Genomic DNA, 19,459 nt, shown 5'->3' on the forward strand with positions numbered 1-19,459 from the left:
TGGAAGGATTTGTGATGAATTCGTATTAATTCTTCTTTAAATGACTATATGATCCTGGGCTTTTCCTTGTGGGAAGTTTTTATTATTATTAATTCAATCTCTTCATTTGGTATAGGTCTGTCCAGATTTTTACATTTCTTATTGACACAATTTTGGTAGTTTGTGTCTTTCTAGGAATTTTAAAATTTCTTCTACATTATCTAATTTGTTGGCCTACAGTTCAGAATATAACCTATTCTTTTTATTTCTATAAGATCAATAGTAATGTCTCCTCTTTCATTTCTGATTTTAGTAATTTGATTCTTGTCTTTTTTTCTTAGTCAGTCTAGCTAAAGTTTTGTGAAACTTATTGACCTTTTCAAAGAACTAACACTGGTTTCATTGATATTTACTTTATTTTTCTATAGGCTAGTTTATTAATATCCACTCTAATTCTTACTATTTTCTTCCTTCTGATTGCTTTGGTTTAGTTTGCTCTTCTTTTTTTCCTTCAGTATCTTAAGGTTTATTGATTTGAGATCACTCTTCTTTTTGAATATAATCATTTCTTTTCTAGCTATAAATTTCCCTCTAAGCACTTGTTTTCCATAAGATTTAGTATATCATTCTATATTTTTATTTAAATCAAACTATTTTCTTATTTCTTTTGGGATTTCTTCTTTTACCAATTGGTTATTTAGTAGTGTTTTATTTAATTTTTACACATTTTGGCATTTACCAAATTTCTTTCTGTTATTAATTTCCAATTTCTATTAAAGGGGAACATCCTTTTGTTACTTCAATCCTTTTAAATTTTTTGAAGCTTGCTTTATGACCTAGCATATGGTATTAGCATTCTCTATAACCTGGAAAATGTTCTATGTGCACTTGAGAAAATTTTGTATTTTGCAATTGTTAGATGGAGTTCTCTGTACAAGTTCGTTAGTTGTAGTTTGTATAGACTGTTGTTCAAGTCTATCTTGTTGATCTTGTTGATCTTCTGCATAGCTGTTTTATACACTATTGATTGCAGAGTATTGAAATCTCTCTTTATTGTTGAATTATTTCTCCCCTCAATTCTGTCAGCCTTTGCTTCATGTATTTAAGGACTCTTTTGTTAGGCAGATAAATGTTTATAATTTCAAAATGAAGTGACACTTTTATCAATATAAAATATTACTCTAGTAACAAAATATTACCTCTAATAACATTTTTGTTTTAAAGTCTATTTTGTCTGATATAAGTATAGCCACTCTAGATTTTGTTGGGTTACTGTTTGCATGATATATTTTTCCAATCCTTTACTTTCAATCTTCTTGTATCTTTGAATCTAAAGTGTATCTCCTGTAGACAGCATAGAATTGGATCATGTTTTTTTTTTAATCCATGTAACCAACCTTTGCCTTTTGAATGGACAATTTAATCCATTTACATTTAGAATAATAGTATATTGATATGGAAGTATTTACTTCTGTCCTTTTGCTGTTTGTTTTATGTGTACCTTATAGCTTTTTTGTCCCTTATTCACTCCATTACCAGCTTCTTTTGTTTAGTTTAATTTTTGTAGTCACATATATTGATTCTCTTTTCATTTCCTTTTGTGTTTTTCTATAGATAGCTTTGTGATTACCATGAAGGTTGCATATAACATCCTAAAATTATAACAGTCTTATTTGAATTGATACCAAGTTAACTTAAATCACATACAAGAATTCTACTCCTGTGCACCTCCATTCCCTTTACTTTATGTTTTGATGTCACATATTACATCTTTATACATTGTGTGCCCAATAACATAGATTTAAATTATTTTTATGCATTTGTCTTTTAAATTATGTAGCAAAAGAAAAAGTGGAGTGACTTACCCAATTAAAATAATATTGTCTTTTATATATGCCCATGCATTGACATTTTCTGGAGATCTTTATATCATCATTCAAGTTCAGGTTACTATCTAGCATCCTTTGATTCAGCTTGAAGGACTCTCTGTAGCATTTTTTTTTGTAGGACATGTCTAGTGATAATAAACTCCCCTGCTTTTGTTTATTTTGGAATGTCTTAATTTCTCCCTCATTTTGAAGAACAATTTTGCTGGGTATAGAATTCTTGATTGACAGCTTTTTGTTTCAAAATTGTAAATATAACATCTCTCTGCCTTCTGGCTTCCAAGGTTTCTGATATGAATTCAATTAATAATTTTATTGTTCATTCCTTGTACATGACGAGTAGTCTTTTTTTCTGCTTTCAAGATTTCCTCTTTGTCTTTTGTTAGTTTGATTATAATGTCTTAGTGTGGGTTTCTTTAGATTTACTCTACTTGGAGTTCCCTGATCATCTTCAATTTGTAGGTACATATATTTCATCAAATTTGGGAAGTTTTTAGCCATTATTTTTTCAAACAATTTTTCTACCCATTTGTCTTCTCCCTCTGGGAGTCCAATAATGTATATATTTGTAATCTTGATGGTATCCATAATTTCCTTAGTGTTTTATGCCTGTCTCACTCTATCAATAAATAAACTTGTGGTTGAACTGGCCCTAGTGGTTCTTATTATGATTGCAAGATGCCCTTTATCAATAGCCATCAGGAAACTTTGGAAAAATAAAGGTTTATTACATATATATAGGACCTGGAAATTATATAGCACACCTGGGGCCACACAGCAAGGTCACAAGGAGATGGAGGGAGGGAGATAGGGAGATATGGAGAGAGAGAGAGAGAGAGAGAGAGAGAGAGAGAGAGAGAGAGAGAGAGAGAGAGAACCTGGGGTTTTGCTTTTATTGGGGTCAAGGGTGGGAGCCTAAGGTTTCATGGGCTCACTCTTTACTGATGAATTTAAAACATGAGATCAGCCATTTGTGACAATATGGGTGGACCTAGAGTATATTATGCAAAATGAGATAAACCAGAGAAAAACAAATACTGTATGACTTTGCTTATATGTGGAATCTAAAAAACAAAACAAAACAGAAACAGACTCATACATACAGGAAACAGACTGATGGTTACCAGAGGGGGTAGGGATTGGGATTGGGTGAAATAGGTGAAGAGGTTTAAGAGGCACAAACTTCCAGGTATAAAATAAGTAAATCATGGGCTGTAATGTACTGTATACGGAATATAGTCAATAATATTGTAACAACTTTGTATGGTGACAGATGGTAATTAGACTTATAGTAATCATTTTATATTGTATGTACATATCAAATCATTATGATGCACACCTGAAATGAATAGGATTTTGTATGCTAATTCTACTTTAATAAAACATAAGAGCAGGAAAGTAAAGCACTGAAAGAGAGGGGAAAAAAAGTGGCCTAAATGGTCAGTTATCAAAATCAAATGCTGCTAATATTTATGTAAATGTTTTTGTATGGCCATAAGTTTTCATTTCTCTGGAATAAATGCTCCAGAGTGCAATTATAAGTTTTTGTTTATTTTTTAAAAAGAATCTGCCAAACTATTTTCCAGAATGGCTGTGGTATTTTACATTCTCACCAGCTATGCATAAATGATCTAGTTTCTCTGCTTTTTTACTCTGCTTTTTTTTGTCACAATTTTTTATTTTAGCCCATTCTGATAGATATGTAATGATATCTCACTGTAATTTTAATTTGCATTTCCCCAGTAGTTAACTGGTGTTGAAAATATTTTCATGCATTCCTTTCCCATTTGTATATATTCTTTGGTGAATATGTCTCTTCATGTGTTTTGCCTAGGTTCTAACTGAGCTGTTTGATTTTTCACTGTTGAATTTTAATTGTCCATTATACATTCTAGATATGCATACAAGTTCTTTGTCAGATATGTACTTAAAAGTTTTGTCCAAAATTTTTAACTTTTCTTCTCATACTCTTAATGATATTTCACAGAGTAAAAGTTCTTAAAATTTTCATGAAGTCCATTTTATCATTTTTCTTTTTATAGACTGTACTTTTGGTGTCAAGTCTAAGAACTCTTTGCCTACCCTAGGATCCTGAATATTTTCTCCCATATATTTTTCTATAAGTTTTAGAGTTTTATGTTTTACTTTTAATTTTGTGATCCATTTTGAATTAATTTTAATATAAGCTGTGAGATTTAAGTCAAGGCTTTGCCTAACAAAGTCCAGTTGCTCCAATGACATTTGTTGAAAATCTCTCTCCTGCATTTAATTGCTTTTGTACCTTTGTCAAAATTCTGTTAGTTCCACATATTTGCAGGGGAATATTTTTGGATTCTTTATATTGTTCCATTGATCTACAAGTCTATTCATCTGCCAATACCACAGTCTTGATTTCTGTAGCTATGTAATAAATCTTAAAATAGGGTACAGTGATTTCTTCTACTTATTTCTTGTTTTTAAAAATTGTCTTAGGTATTCTAGTTCCTTTGCCATCCCACATAATCTCATCTATGTCCACAGAAAAATCTTACTGGAATTTTGGTAAGAATTGTGTTAAATATGTATATTAATTCAGGAAAAATTGACATGGTCCCATGACACGTTGGGTCATCCAAATCAATAAATGGAGAGAACACAGTATATCTCTCCATTTATTTAGATATTCTTTGATTTTTTTCATCAGTGTTGTGTAATTTCCACAAGACAAGTCCTGTACATATTTTGTTACATACATACCTAAGTATATTTTTTGAGCTAATGTAAATGGTATTTTAAATTTAATTTTGGTATGCATATTTTCATTGAAAATATATGGAGATACAATTCATTTGTGCATGTTTATCTTGTTTTCTGTGACATGCTGAACTCACTTATTTAGGAAGTTTTTGTTTTTTTGATTCCTTGGGATTTTAATGTACATAATTGTGTCATATGTAAATAGGGACAATTTTCTTTCTTTTTTTCTCACCTGTGTGTCTCTTCTTTCATTTTCTTGCTTTATTGCACAAGGTAGAACTTCTAGAACAATGCTAAATAAGAGTAGTGAAGTCAGACATCTTTCCTTTGTTACCAGTCCTAGGGTGAAAGCATTTAATCCTTCACTATTAAGTATAATGTTCACTGTAGGTTTGTCATGGATGCTTTTTATCAAGTTGAGGAAGTTCTCATGGTTTCTGAGAAGTCAGATATAATTATTATCTTTGTTCCTCTATAGGAAAGGTGTTTTTTCCCCTTTGACTTCATTCAGGATTTTAAAAATCTTTCATTCTTTAGTTTGAAATTGATATGCCTAAGTGTAGATTTTTGGGCATTTTGCCTGCTTGGTGTTATCTGAACTTCCTGGATCTGTGATTTGGAGTCTGATATTAATTTTTGGGGAAATTCTTAGTCATTATTTCAAATATTTCTTCTGTTCCTTTCTCTCTTTCTTGACATAGTATTCCCATTACATGTATGTTATACCTTTTGTATTCCCACAGTCCTTGGATATTCTGATCTGATTTTTCAGTTTTTACTCTCCTTATTTTTTGGTTTTTGAGGAGTTGATTGATATATCCTCTAGCTCAGGGATTCTTCCCTTATCCACACCCAGTCTACTACTAATGAGCCCATCAAAGGCACCCTTCATCTCTGTTTACATTGCCCATCTGTTCTTGCATTCTGTTTACTCTATCCATTAGTGCCCCTAGCATATTAGTTATAGTTGTTTTAAATTCTTGTCTGATAATTCCAACATTTTTGTCATGTCTTATTCTGGTGTATGTTCTGTCTTTTCAAATTGTTGGGTTTTGTTTTGCTTTTTGGGATGACTCATAATTTTTTCTTGATCATTGGATCATTGGACATGATGTACATGGTACAAGGAACTTCTGTAACTAGGCCTGTAATAATGTGGTGGTGAGGTGGGAGGAAGGGAAAGCATTCTATAGTCCTATGATTGATTAAGTCTCAGTCTTTTAGTGAGCCTATGCTTTTGGACTGTGAATTTCACAGGTGTTTCTCAGTTTTTTTCTCCTCCACTAGGGGGACAGGATGTCTAGAATGCACTGGAGCTGGGTTTTTATTTTTTATTTTTTTCCCATCACTGGAGGCCAGAGCCTGCTGCTGGAGTTTGATATTTCTTTTCCTTCAAGTCAGTTAGGCTCTGATAATAACCCAACCTGTTTCTCATTAATTAGTTTCTTCTAAGGGAAAGCCTTGTCAAGAACAGAGAGTTTTGAGTATTTCAAAATGGTTTCTTTTCCCCTCCCACTGCCAGAAGCATGAAGTGATTTTTCTCTGGCATTTACTGTGGGAATCTAGTCAAGCTCCTAGAGTTAAATCTCAGTATATTGTGCCCCTCCTCCCCATAACTGCTTCTTCCTGAAGTCTTCAAGTTTCAGACTTATCCATACGGAGCCTCAAGAATTTGTCAACTACAGTTCAGATTTTATTACTCCAGCACTGGTTCCCACAGTGCTTTCTGCTCTTGAATCTCTGCATTGGCAACCTGTGACTTTCTGTATTTTCCTGGCTGCCTCTTTAATATTGGGTGGAGTCTTTGCCTTGTGTCCTTTCCTCTCTTACACATCCAAGAAGAATTGTTGATTCTTCAGTCTGTTCAGCTTTACTTTTGTTAAGATGAAGTAGTTATTTCCATACTCCTTACATTTGGAAGTGAAACTGGAAATTCTTGATAGTTTCTTTTGATGGAAAAAAATTTCAATTTTTATGAAGTCTAATTTGTCTATTTTTTTTCTTTTGTTGCCAGTGCCTTTGGTATCATATTCAGAGAATCATTGCCAAACCCACATCATGAATGTTTTCTTCTAAGAATTTTATAGTTTTAGGTCTTACATATAGGCAATGGATCCATTTTGAGTTAATTTTTATATGTGGCATTAGGTAAGGGTATGACTTATTTTTTTTGCGTGTGGACATCCTGTTTTCCCAACACCATTTGTTGAAAAGACTATATTTCCCCCCATTAAATGGTCTTGGCACACTTGTTGAAAATTATTTGACTATATATGTGAAGATTTATTTCTGGAGCCTCTATTCAATTCCATTGGCCTATCTGCCTGTCTTTGTGCCAGTACCATACTGTTTGGATTACTGTAGCTTTGTAGTAAGTTTTGAAATTATGAAGTGTGAGTCCTCCAACTTTGTTCTTCTTTTTCAGGATTGTGTCAGCTATTTAGGTTCCCTTGAGGTTCCATTTGGATTTTATAATGGATTCTTCTATTTCTACAAAAAAACTATTGTGGTAGGGATTACATTGAATCAGTAGATCAATTCGGGTATTATTGACATCATAACAATAATAAGTCTTCTAATCCATGAACATGAGATGTATTTCCACTTATTTATGTGTTCTTTAATTTCTTTCAGAAATGTTTTTGTATTTTTCTCAGTTAATTAATTCCCAAGTATTTTAATGATATTGTATATAGAATTATTTTCTTAATTTCCTGTTCAGATTGTTTATGCTTAGTGTATAGTAATGCAACTGATTTTTATGTGCTGACTTTGTTTCCTGATATTTTGTTGAATTCATTTATTAATTTTTAAATGTAATCTTTAGGGTTTTCTACATATAGGATCATGTCATCTGTGAACAGAGATCATTTTACTTCTTTCTTCTCAGTTCAGGTGCCTTTTATTTATTTTTCTTGTCTAATTGCTCCAGCTACAACTTTAATTATTATGATGAATAGAAGAGGTGAAAGCAGGCATCCTTGCCTTGTTCCTGATCTTAGAGGAAAAGCTTTCAGTTTTTCACCATTGAATATGATATTTGCTCTGGGTTTTTCATATATGGCATTTTATGATGTTGAGGTAATTTCCTTCTATTCCTAGGATTTTTAGTGTTTTTTTTTAATCACAAAGGAGTATTGAATATTGTCAAATGCTTTCTGAGCATCTATTAATATGATCATATGGGTTTCTGTTCATTCATTCTGTTAATGTAGTGTATTACATTGATTGAATTATTTGTGTTGAAACATTCTTGCATTCCAGGAATAACTCTCACTGGCTCATGGTACATAAGCCTTTAAACATGCTGCTGAACCCTGTTTTCTAATATTTGGGGGGGATTTTTAGCATCAATGCTCATAAGGGATATTGATCTGTAGTTTTATTTTCTTGTAGTGTCTTTGTCTGGCTTTGGTATCAGGGAATGCTGGCCTCACAGATTGAGTTAGAAAGTGTCCCTTCCTTTACAGTTTTTTGAAAATGTTTAAGAAGAATTGGTATTATTTGTTCTTTAAATGTTTGATAGAATTCACTAGTGAAGCCATTGGGTCAAGGACTTTGTCAGATTTATAAAATTGCTGATTTAATTTTCTTAATGGTTATAAGTGTATTTAGAGTCCATAGTTAATTTCTTTGTGGTTACCATGGAGATTACATTTAATATCTTAAGTTACAACACTCTATAATTTGGGTTTATACCAGCTTAAGTTCAATAACATACAAACATTCCTAGGATTTTATAATACTTCTTTTTCAGTATTTGATAATACTTCTTTTTCAAGGCATTATACTCTCATTTGTTTTTTTCCTTGAGGATAGTATTGTGTAGCTTTTTATCTTCATGATCACTACCATGTTAATGAAGTCCATGGTTAACTATTGTTTTGTTTCAATTAAGAGTTATCTGATCATTGTAATGAAATTTTTCTAATACTGAAAATATCTTGAAATTGAGCAATTTTCATCAAAAGAAAGACAGATGATGAAACATTATACTATGGTTTATGGTTGAATTATATTTAAAGATCATTGTAGTTCTCAATATTAATACATGATAATTATATAATTTTCAGTTAAATATAGATATGTTTTAAAGGTAAAGTAAGCTTTTAACTGTAGAAAATAAAGTATATTTCATCCAGCAGTTTTATGTTTGAAATATTTGAATGCCAGTGGATTCTGGTTAGCATTTAGTCTATATTTTCTTCATAGTAATAAAATGTATCTCAAGGAAATTTATAACATATTAAGGTACCTTGAACATTCAAATATTGACAGTATTGTTAAATCTACTGACATTTAGAAAAGTTCCAAGTTCTGAATTAGCTTCATTTTGAGAATAAGAGAATATTGATGTATCTTATATTGCTGTACCTTTTGTAATAAAGTAACTACATAAGGGGAAGGTGAGAGGTTTTGGGAACGTACAGAGGGATAGTGGATGGGGGAAGGGGGGTTCACACAGTGTGAGGGATATAAATGATAAACGTCTAATTTTTGCTTTGTCTTGTGCACCTGAAACTAATTAAAAAACAAAAAAAAATAAAAAAAAATAATAAAAAAAAGAACTGTATTATACGGCCAACCAAGATTATACATATTAAAATACTTCTTTTTCCTGGCAAAACAAAAAACAAAAAACACACACAAATAAAACACTCATAGACGGTTATCAGAGGGTAAGGGGGGTAGAGGGTGGAAGATGAGGGTAAGGGGGATCAAATGTATGGTGATGGAAGGAGAACTGACTCTGGGTGGTGAACACACAATGGGATTTATAGACGATGTAATACAGAATTGTACACCTGAAATCTATGTAATTTTACTAACAATTGTCACCCCAATAAATTTAGAAAACAACAACAACAAACTCATAGACACAAACAATTGTTTAGTGGTTACCAGAGGGTAAGAGGGGTGGGGGTGGTGGTAGATGAGGGTAAACAGGGTCAAATATATGGTGATGGAAGGAGAACTGACTCTGGGTGGTGAACACAATGTGATATATAGATGATGTATTATAGAATTGTACACCTGAAACGTATGTAACTTTACTAATCATTGTCACCCCAATAAACTTTAAAAAATAAAAAATAAAATAAAAAAAGAAGAATGCACTGATATTAAAAAAAAATAAAGTAACTACAACACTGAACTATTTAAATTATAATCTGGTTTTTGAAAAATAAAATAGCATTATATTTCCCCCATATATTAGTTATCAATTTAAACAATGATTTAGGCTTTATGATTAGGATGACATAATAGATTAATCCTTATTAATATTAATAGGAGCCAACCCAGGGGCTCAGGTGGTTGGAGCTCCGGGCTCCTAACTCCGAAGGTTGCCAGTTCGATTCCCACATGGGCCAGTGGGCTCTCAACCACAAGGTTGCCAGTGCAACTCCTCGAGTCCTACAGGGGATGCTGGGCTGCACCCCCTGCAACTAGCAACGGCAACTGGACCTGGAGCTGAGCTGTGCCCTCTACAACTTACTAATATTAATATTCTTAATATCCATAGTACTTAAAAAAGAAATGTTAAAGACATTCCTTTACAAATTAACTAGTGATAATTTATTAAGACCACATAGTCAAATTTTGATGTAGCTATGGGTTTCTGATTATGAATTGGACTAAAGTTGAAGAAGTTTATTAATATGTTATTCCCAAATAGTTTCTTCTGAAAACCTAATCACATTAAATTTATATTTAAAATGTTGACTATGGATTATTATCAAATTTTCAGACATGTGTACTTGATATTGATACAGTATTCCTATTATTTTAAATGCAACATGGTTTGTCTTAATAAGAAAAAATGATATAGCTGGAAAAATAAAGATCCAATGGATACTAAATTCAGTTTGGAATAATGACTGTTGAAGGTCAAAAGTCATAAGGTCATCACTTAGATGTTATATAACAAGGAACAAAGGGAAACGTCCCAAATATCACTATTCTAAGAGTTAAAGTATCAGAAAATGATGTCGTTGTTCATACAACATTGAAGGAATCTTAAATATATTTCATGAACATTTCATGTGTAAGTAACCGATGACATATCATTTAAAAAACAAACACTCAAACTATCCTAGAATAAGGTAATTTTAGTGGTCAAAGTGCCTTATTTTAAAACTCCAGTATTCAGTTACAAATATTTAGTAATAAAAATATATGAGCTGATAGATTGTTTGAAATAAAAAGATGTAAGGTTATTTCTGCATATCTTGATTTCCCCAAAATCCAATTGTAATATCTTTGTGAAAACATGTAAAGGAAAATACTGAATTACATACTCTCAAGTGATATTTGAATTGTCTGAGTCGTTAACAGGACCTAAAATTGAAAATGATTGCATTGAGTAAAATTGCAAATGAATATAGAGACTTTTGGAAATCAATGAATGGATCTTACACCATCAGCCACATGATGTCGCTGTACACCACAAAGTCTTGTGAATGGAAATGTACTGATCACCAAAACTAAAGGAGGGAGCTTCATTTTGTCACCGCCCCAGAGAAGACAAAAACGCTAAGGAGATAAATGATTGGAAATAGAGTTAAAAAGTATGATTTTGAAGTAAGGTGAGAGAGGTAGGATAGGTGTAGTGCTCTTGCGATGCTGTTTCCCAGGCGAGGAGGCAAGGGATCCCGGCGCCTGCTACTCCCGCTTCTGCTCTTCGCAGCCTGGGAGGCTGGGAGCGGCCAGGTCCACTACTCGGTCCCTGAAGAGGCCAAACACGGCACCTTCGTGGGCCGCATCGCGCAGGACCTGGGACTGGAGCTGGCGGAGCTGGTACCGCGCCTGTTCCGGGTGTCATCCAAAGGCCGCGGGGACCTTCTGGAGGTAAATTTGCAGAATGGCATTTTGTTTGTGAATTCTCGGATCGACCGCGAGGAGCTGTGCGGGCGGAGCCTGGAGTGCAGCATCCACCTGGAGGTGATCGTGGAGAGGCCGCCCCAGGTTTTCCATGTGGAGGTGGAGGTGAAGGACATTAACGATAATCCACCAGTCTTCAGAGAGAGAGAACAAAGGTTATTTATTCCTGAATCTAGACTGCTGGATTCGCATTTTCCGGTAGAGGGCGCTGCTGATGCGGACATCGGTACCAACGCTCTTCTAACATACACCCTTAACCCCAGTGATTATTTCTCTTTGGATGTACAGGCAAGTGATGAATTGAGTAAGTCACTTTCGCTTGAATTGAGGAAATCTTTGGATAGAGAAGAAACACCAGAACATCGTTTATTACTGACAGCCACTGATGGGGGCAAACCAGAGCTGGAAGGTACAGTTCAACTTCTGATTACGGTGCTCGACGTTAATGATAACGCCCCATTGTTTGCCCAGGCTGTGTATAGAGTCCACTTATTAGAAACTATGGCTAATGGAACATTAGTGGTCACAGTAAATGCCTCTGACGCTGATGAAGGTGTAAATGGAGAAATTATCTTTTTCTTTGGCAGTGATGTTCCTCTTAACATTAAAAAGAACTTCAAAATTGACTCCAACTCAGGAGAAATTAGGCTAATTGGTAGACTGGATTATGAAGAAACAAAATCCTACGAGATTCAGGTAAAAGCAGTTGATAAAGGAAGTCCTCCAATGTCAAATCACTGCAAGGTCTTAGTGAAAATTCTGGATGTAAATGATAACGCTCCGGAACTGGCGGTCACGTCACTGTCATTGCCGGTGAGAGAGGACGCGCCACTCAGCACCGTCATCGCCTTCATTTCCGTGTCCGACCGCGACTCGGGTGTCAACGGGCAGGTGACCTGCTCACTAACACCTCATGTCCCATTCAAGCTCGTGTCCACCTTCAAGAATTACTATTCGCTGGTGCTGGACAGCGCCCTGGACCGCGAGAGCGTGTCGGACTACGCTGTAGTAGTGACCGCGCGGGACGGGGGCTCGCCTTCGCTGTCGGCCACCGCCAGCGTGTCCGTGGAGGTGGCCGACGTGAACGACAACGCGCCGGCGTTCGCGCAGCCCGAGTACACGGTGTTCGTGAAGGAGAACAACCCGCCCGGCTGCCACATCTTCACGGTGTCTGCGCGGGATGCGGACGCGCAGGAGAACGCGCTGGTGTCCTACTCGCTGGTGGAGCGGCGGGTGGGCGAGCGTGCGCTGTCGAGCTACGTGTCTGTGCACGCGGAAAGCGGCCAGGTGTACGCGCTGCAGCCGCTGGACCACGAGGAGCTGGAGCTGCTGCAGTTCCAGGTGAGCGCGCGCGACGCGGGCGTGCCGCCTCTGGGCAGCAACGTGACGCTGCAGGTGTTCGTGCTGGACGAGAACGACAACGCGCCGGCGCTGCTGCCGCCTGGGGCGGGCGGCGTGGGCGGCGCGATGAGCCAGCTGGTGTCGCGGTCCGTGGGCGCGGGCCACGTGGTGGCGAAGGTGCGCGCGGTGGACGCGGACTCGGGCTACAACGCGTGGCTGTCTTATGAGCTGCAGCCGTCGGTGGGGAGCGCGCGCAGCCTGTTCCGCGTGGGGCTGTACACGGGCGAGATCAGCACGACTCGTGCCCTGGACGAGGCAGACGCGCCGCACCAGCGCCTGCTGGTGCTGGTGAAGGACCACGGTGAACCTGTGTTGGTGGCCACGGCCACCGTGCTGCTGTCGCTGGTGGACAGCGGCCAGGCGCCGAAGACCCCCTTGCGGATGTCTCCGGGGACCACAAGCGTGGACACGGCTCTAGTGGACGTGAACGTGTACCTGATCATCGCCATCTGCGCGGTGTCCAGCCTGTTGGTGCTCACGCTGCTGCTGTACACAGCGCTGCGGTGCTCGGCGCCGCCCACCCAGGGCGTGTGCGGGCCCGGGAAGCCCACGCTGGTGTGCTCCAGCGCCGTGGGGAGCTGGTCGTACTCGCAGCAGAGGCGGCAGAGGGTGTGCTCTGGGGAGGGCCCGCCCAAGGCCGACCTCATGGCCTTCAGTCCTAGTGTTCCTTCCGGTCCCAACATGTCAGAAGGAAACGAACATCCAGAAACAAAGTCGGACCTTTCCGGTAATGTAAGTTCAACTTTCAAGCTTTGGCTTTAATTTTTTTAAAATTTAACTTGCATAACCATCTTTTCAAATATGACTTTTAAAAACGTATTCAAAGTGTTGACTAAAATTGCAACAAATCTTACCATTTCATGTTAGTATTTATTATTTGCAGCTGCATCTTGAATAGAACATGGAAACAAACAAAAAACAAATGTGGGGACTAATTGTCGTATTCCTTGATTGAAAAAGTAGAATATTTTTTAAAAATATTGAAACACTGAGTAGTCTTAATTATATTTAACCCAGGATCTCAACGTAGTCAAATACAGTGACATTTTCAGTTTATTTATTACCTTAATCTTGTAGTGAAATGTCAAGCCCTTGACAAAAAATTACAGGCAAAGTTACAGAAACCATCTGCCTTTTTTTTTTAAGGTTTTAAGTTTCAAAGTGGCCAATAAAAATCATTTTAAGCAAATGTAATTTAAAACATATTTATTGGGTTATATTTTAATTCTTATGTTTAAAACATACAACCATTACTTCATTGTCATTATGGACAATATCCTGATGCCAATGGTCTAGAGTTCTCTTGGGTCTGGAGGGCTTAATGTAGAATGAATTTGTTAGAGAATCTGGTTAGGAAATATTTAGTGAGCTCTTTTCATTTACTTACTAATGTTCTAAAACTATATTGTTTCATCTCAACCTTTTCAATAACTTTGTGAAGTGAATACTTTAGTCTCACTTTCTTGATGAAGGTGCTGAGGCTCAGAAAAACTAAGTTCAGTACTTTTACTAAGTTTTCTCCAAATTTCCCAAGGATATCCAAAGCTTACTTGTTCTAATGCACTTTATTGCCTTTCATAAAAACATTTAAAATAGTTTACCATGGAAGAAATTTATTTGCAAGAGCAAATTTTTAAAAATCTGTTTAAAAGCCAAAGTGAAAGATCAACAGAAGGGTGGGAATAATTTATACAAAAGTAAAGCATAGGTTCAGTGCTAATCCTAATAAATACCTTCCTGAAATGAATGCAGAAATTTGAAAAATAACAATAAAAGGAAATTCTCTAAACTAATTATTCAGGAAAGAAAAAAATTCTCTTCCTGCTGTAAATTCAAGGACGATTTGATTACTGATTATTCTGTAAGGGTTTAGCAATACACTGAACAGTATATTCGATAGCAGTTTTGTAAAACCAACTGAAGCATATTTAATACAGGTATTATTGTATTTGTTAGTCATTCAGTCAAGAGCATAATGTTAAACTTTATTGCTTATGTTTAATCCTGAAGTTACATAAATATTAAAGGAATGTTTGTAAACATTCAAATAAATATACAGAAAAAGTCCCATGAAAGTCCCCTTGTGAAGACATTCCATAAAAAAGTAGTATACTTTGGTAGTTTTTTCCAGAGATTTGAATTGACACAGAGCTGTTGCTTAGTGCATTATAAGAAATAAACTGTAAGCTATTCTGTAACTTTTCAAATATTAATGATCATACCTAAACTTTTGGCAACAACCAGCAGAAAAATAATTTTAAAGTCGGGTTGCCAAGGAAACTTCCTGGTTTCTTTAATATGAGATAAACTTTTTCAGGATTATAAAATTGGGAAAGATAGATTAGGGAGTCACAAAATAATTTTTCTTGCCCAAGTCACATTACTATGTACTCACAGTTACATTTGCTAATTATATTAATGTCCAGGCTTAGGATTTCCTCTAGAGACATTCAATATTTACTTATGGATCCACTCTACAAGTACATATGGAGAGCTTTCTATATACTAAGGCCTTCTATATACCTAGGGACACAGCAACAAAATAGGCAACGTCCCTGGCTTCAAGGGGACCACCTTTTAACCTATTTAAAATAACAATGGGTTATGAAAAGTCATAACCCAATTGGATTTGGTATAACATTGCTTTTTCCATTTTCGTTGTCTAATCAGGGTATCTAGAAAGGAAGATCTTATTCTATTCATGATTTTTTAAAAAGAGGCAATAAAATGCTGACTGTGACTAGCAAGTTTTCTAGAAACAAAGCAGATGAAGGTTTTCACTCTATATGGTACTCAGAAAACTACCATGTTCCCCCAAATAAGACCTAGCAGGACCATCAGCTCTAATGTGTCTTTTGGACTAAAAATTAATACAAGACCAAGTCTTATATTATATAACACCCGGTCCTATGTTACATTAAAATAAGACTGGTCTTATATTATTAATTTTTGCTCCAAAAGACGCATTAGAGCTGATGGTCCGACTAGGTCTTATTTTCAGGGAAACACGGTATGTGCATTTCTCGTTTCCTCAGCTAAAGAAAATATAATCAACCAGAGGGAAATGCCCTGCAAAGGGGAATTAAAATGAACAAACAATTGGGATGGGGAGAGAAAACTATATTTTGAGGCCAAATTAAAAATAATAAATAGCATGGGAAAGGTAAATATATGTTTTCTTCTATCAAGCCAAACAAACTTGAATTAGAGGCTGCCAATTGAAGTTAAAATGATACAACTTGTTTCTTCAAGAATTATATAGATTGAAAAAGCAATTATTGGAGTGGCCATTAGCTCAGTTGGTTAGAGTGTCGTGCTGATAACACCAAGGTTGCCTGTTCGATCCATACATGCACTGTGAGCTGTGCCCTCCTTAAAATAAAAATAAATAAATAAATAAATAAACAAACAAACAAATAAATAGCAATTATCTAACAGTACTTTACTGAGAAGTTAACAATAAGATTATCAATACAATCGAGCATCATTTGATGAATGCCAATAGCCTCTTAAATTTGGCGTGAAGACATTCAAGCATCCCTTCGCACTACATTGGTATCACTGTCAAAACAGAGTTTTAGATTGATGCATTATGCATCTAAGAACAACCAAACAATTCTTTCTGTATTATGATTATTGTTGTAAAGGTGAAAAATTTTCTGGGTTAGTTGAAAGTATTAACTTGGAGGTGAATCTCAAATATTAGTTAATGATCACTAAACCAAAAGAAGTGGGCTTAGGACTACAAAGTTTGAAAATAGATTTTTTATGAAAAGGTAATTCTGGAGTGGATGAAAAGATTATTGTGGAGGGTATTGTTACTTAGTATTTATTTTAATATAAATATGAATGGATTTCCCATTGGTAGTTAATATTTTTGTCTCATTCAGAATCTTCGTATAGTCAACACAACTTTCAATAGTTTTGTTTTCCTTTATAAGATTTCTTCCAGGAAATGTATTGTATTACTTCCTCTCTTTATAAAGATGAACCAGTTGTTTTATTATCCTACTTTTCCACCTGTTCTTTCCTATGGTTAATATGTTATTTATTGAATATTTTAGTATTAACAAAAGCATAGAATAATATAGATTTATGGCAAAATTTATTCATTAGTATTTATTTCATGGTATGTTTATAATTCAAATTAGTCATTCACTTAGGAAATTCATTGATTAAAAAGTGGTCATATCCTCACAAAAGGAAGATATATATGCTGAGATCTTTTAACAGATTATAATTATTATTATGCAGTTGGATTAATTTTGGTTAATATTTATTATCCATTAATGTTAGTAGCTTCACGTCTTTGTTGTCTATCTGAAAATGCTAGGCAAAGATCATCATGCTGTGCATACTGAGAATAACAGAGTTAGTCTCATTTTTCTACAGAAGCTCCAATTTTCTAGCACCCCAGTGGAAACAAAAACTGTCTCTGCTTTCGGTAAAATCTTGGTAAAACATATATTATTTTTCGATTATTCAATTTCAGTTAATAGTTTCCATTTCATGACTATGATTTTAGGAATTGTAATTTTATTTTCAAGTTAACTTGGTATGATACCAATGTAGTTTAATTTGCAGGGAAATAGTATTTTTATACCCCATAAAATACAAGACAGAACACTTGGGAATACTATTTCTTGATATGTTCCTTCTCTTTCAAAAGACTTCCTTTCTAAGATTAGAATTGTAATTCTATTTTCTGGTATTAAAATAAGTAACTAGAAAAGTAAGCCATCCCTTGAGGCACCTTTGAGACTTATGGTCAGTCAAGAATACAAATAGATAAGCATTAGAAATAGTTGTTTATTTTGGTAACAATATCTCTTTTCTCCTCCTGAGACTACTGGAAGATATCACTTCCCTGTTAACTTGAGGTGTGATTTTCTTTGACCAACATAATGTGAATGATGTGTGTCACTTCCAAGCAGAAGTATATAATTTCCAGTGCTGCTTTTGCTGACTTCTGCTGTCTTTTGCTATTGCAGCAATTATGAAAGCACAGGTTGATGTTGAGGTGCTATAATATCAAAGCAGTCTGGGATGCTGAGCCAACATGTGGAGAAAAACTGACCTAGGCAGTCTCGCATAACCATAGAAGACTTTGAAGGAGCCAGAAATAAAACTGTTTATTTTAGAAGGAAAATTTAAATAGTCAATGTACAGCAACATATTCATTGGGATTCCACTGCCAAGTCACATTGGGATTCAATGTGAACAGAATGAATTTTAAGAGGAGAGTATTACAAGAGATAATATAACTGATAGAACATTATTATTGACCTTTTCACTAAGGCATCTGACCATTAAGCAGATTAATAACTTGGATCTCATGGGAAAATATATTGTGTTGTGATTTCTTTTTCTTACATATAAAAAGTAGGAGAAGAAAAACAGTAAACTGAATTAAAATGTTTTAGGCACCTCTTCTCTTTTTGTCTTGCCTAGTATTCATTCCCCCTGCTTTTTTTTTCTCCCCTTCTAGGACATTGTTGTAGTTTTGTGAAGGACTGGGATGAAGACTTTGCAAGAATAAATGCTCAGACACATAAACTTTAGGGAATTAACAGTTTGCTTTGATAAGTACGAAGGGTATAATTTCAGCAATGCATACTATATTAGTTTCATAGGGCTGCTGTAACATATTATCACAAACTTGCTGGCTTAAAACAACAGAAATTTATTCTCTCACAGTTCTAGAGGCCAGACATCCAATATCAAGGTGTTGTCGGGGCCACATTCCCTCTGAAGACTCTAGGAAAGAATTCTTCCTTGCCTCTTCCAGTTTCTGGTGATTCCTGGCAATTCTTGGCTTACGGCAACATAACTCCAATTTCTGCCTCAGTCATCACATTTCTTTGCTGTGTCTCTGTGTACCTTCTCTTTTTCTGTCTCTTCTAAGGACATCTGTCATTGGATTTATGGCCAAGCCTAATCTAGGATGACGTTAGGGTTAAGGTTACCTTAACTATATCTGTAAAGATCTTTATTCCAAATAAACTCACATTCTGGGGTTCTGGGTGGATATATCTTTTCAACCCACTACAGATACCCACTACAGATACTATTCATCTCACTACAGATACCAGGAGATGTCGAATTTGGTGGTATCTGTTGAGCATGGCTTCTCAGTTTCCTTTCCCCATTGGGGAAATGTGCTTGGATTTCTGGCAGTGGCACTCTCTCTCTCTGAGGGAAGGAGTGAGATATTCTTGGTCCTCAGAAACCCTGAATCACAGCAGAATATGCCTCGTACCCTCAGACATGTCCTTCTGAAAATCCAGCAAAATTACCTCATAGGATTGCAAAAATTGCCTTAGGCAAGCTATGTTTCCTAGAGCCAATACCTGAATTCTAGGTATTGCCAGTTGCCAACATGTTAGCTACTAATTAGTATATCAAAATTACTGGGTATTGTAAATGTGCAGTTTCATTGCAACTACGTCATGATGTAATGCCCAGTCTGTAGCTATGTGATGAATCAGTTTAAGCTTCCGGAGAAGTTGGTCACATGAGGCCTTATACTGGCCTTCACTTCACAAGAACCAACCTCCTCATTTTCAGTCTACATA

At 35.7% G+C, this 19,459-nt stretch overlaps 1 protein-coding gene across 1 annotated transcript in view; it reads left to right on the top strand.

The window, feature by feature from the left end:
* The first annotated feature begins 10,580 nt into the window (after window positions 1–10,580).
* The window catches only part of LOC109451776 (protocadherin alpha-C2), a 165,459-nt gene continuing 156,580 nt past the window's right edge, over window positions 10,581–19,459 (top strand). Inside the window, exon 1 of the mRNA XM_088798664.1 lies at window positions 10,581–13,616. Coding sequence (XP_088654790.1) covers window positions 11,223–13,616 — 2,394 coding nt within the window. The 5' untranslated portion in view covers window positions 10,581–11,222. The remainder of the gene's footprint in view (window positions 13,617–19,459) is intronic.

This window comes from Rhinolophus sinicus, chromosome 5 (genome assembly GCF_057876585.1).
Source record: "Rhinolophus sinicus isolate RSI-liver-muscle chromosome 5, RSI-T2T, whole genome shotgun sequence".
NCBI lineage: Eukaryota > Metazoa > Chordata > Mammalia > Chiroptera > Rhinolophidae > Rhinolophus > Rhinolophus sinicus.